This window comes from Austrofundulus limnaeus, unplaced genomic scaffold, assembly GCF_001266775.1.
Source record: "Austrofundulus limnaeus strain Quisiro unplaced genomic scaffold, Austrofundulus_limnaeus-1.0 Scaffold928, whole genome shotgun sequence".
NCBI lineage: Eukaryota > Metazoa > Chordata > Actinopteri > Cyprinodontiformes > Rivulidae > Austrofundulus > Austrofundulus limnaeus.
Window position 1 is genome coordinate 111,951 of NW_013953330.1, and position 1,875 is coordinate 113,825.

The following is a 1,875-nucleotide window of genomic DNA, read 5'->3' on the forward strand; positions in this document are numbered from 1 at the left end:
AAAGTTAAAAACTGTTGTTCTTTTGAGGCCCTCAAGGTGGCGCTCGTGGCCCACAATTGGGCCGTGGCCCATAGGTCAAGAATCTCTGAATTAATCGGTTATTCTTCTACAAAAACTACTGGAAACATTTAGCAATGTTTCTCTGCAAAGATCATCAATAAATATAACAGAACAATATAATTTCCTGTGTTTTTATTTTGTGAGCCTTAATGAACTGAAGTGATGTAAAAAGTGGCCAAAATTCCTCAACAACCATGTGAGAGAATAAAAGTTAAAACAGGAAATATATATTTTTATCTCTGTTACCTTTTAAACTTTTTCTATTTTATTTTTGTTTAATAAAGACACAGTGGAATGTGTTTTTGGAGATTTGAGATTACACTGAAAAATCTGTAGGATCTGATAAAAACTACACAGGTTTTATCATATTATACTTCAAACCTGAGAACTAGTTAGGTCATAGGTTTTATAAAAAAAAAAAAAAAAAAAAAAAAGCCCCAGCGGTGAGATCATGAGGACGTTTCGCTCCATTTAACGGCCTCACGTGACATAATCAGCCCAGATTAGTTGGTCCACAGGTACTTTACTGCTCGCCTGTCAATAACACATTTCTGAAGTTACAAATTAACAGAGAAGAGTCGACTAGTTTACATGTGAGCCGTTGTTTGATGACGTCAGCTTAGAGTTTCAGCAAAACATGTCAATCATTTGTTTTATTTGATTTCATGCATGAACACTGAGACTTTTATTATTATCTGACAGCAGGTTTATCAGGTAGAATATACAATATTTTATGTTTTAACAAAAGTAATACTTTGGTTTATACTTTAGAAATGTGGTGTGTTTGAGGAAATGGGAAAAACAGGTTTTATGGTGCAGTCACGCACTTCCTGGTCACAAAACGTTCTCCAAATGCGCACCAAATGCGTAAAAATGTGCACGTTATGGCAAAAATTATTCATCATTAAATCTAGTTTTGTTTGGAAGTAAATAAAAAATAAAACTATATAAAAACATTACTTTTACAAAGTTTGAATCTAGTTCAAGTGAACACTGAAAGCGCTCACTGTTTTTTATAGAAGCCCTGTGAAAGCATCACAGCTTTACCGAACTAATCCTGTATCCGCATCGTGATCCGGAACATCACCAAAATTTAAAGGTGTGTTCCTTGGTCCAGTACCCACATGTGGTAAAAATGTCATGACAATCTGTCCACAAGTTTTTGAGTAATGTTGTCCACAGACAGAATGACAGACAGACGGACAAACGCGACCAAAAACATTACCTCTTCGCTTGGCGGTGGTACAAAACAAAACAAACAAACAAAAAATCACTAAAAACCTCACCTCATTTTTACTCTTTGTCACAATCTCAACTTTAGCAGCTTCTGCTCGTCCCTGGTCTCTACAAACCATGTGGACAGTTCCTCCTGCAGAATCACAACAGAAACTCATCAGTGGAAAACTCCGCAAACCTTTGATTGTTTTTTTTTTTTAAATAAAAGGTTTAGACAACAAAAAAAGGCATAAACAGAGATGAAATACTGTAAATTCAAAAATACACAACATTCATTCATAGCCAAATGTCACATGACTCCAGTCCTTCGTGCTAAAATGAACTAATGGTGGCTGCTGTCGGGTTTCACAAACTGTTAAAAACACAGAAAATGACCTCTCCTGCTCTCGTCACACCATGACAAAACTCATCCAGAATCACAACGATGCACAACTAAGAGGGGGTAGAGATTTGTAGAGTCAGTGAGGTGAAGTTTTTAGGTGTAGTGATAGATGCAGGGTTGACATGGAGACCTCACATAAATGATTTAAGAACAAAGATGGCTAAATCTATTGCTGTTCTGTATAAAGTAAAGGAGTT

General features: G+C 36.0%; 1 protein-coding gene across 1 annotated transcript in view; it reads right to left on the reverse strand.

Annotated features, from left to right (window-relative positions):
• The window catches only part of dhrs12 (dehydrogenase/reductase (SDR family) member 12), a gene marked incomplete in the record, with an annotated part of 21,437 nt that overhangs the window by 11,110 nt on the left and 8,452 nt on the right, over positions 1-1,875 (reverse strand). Inside the window, 1 exon segment of the mRNA XM_014029620.1 lies at positions 1,347-1,429. Within this exon segment, the coding sequence (XP_013885074.1) occupies positions 1,347-1,429 (83 nt within the window).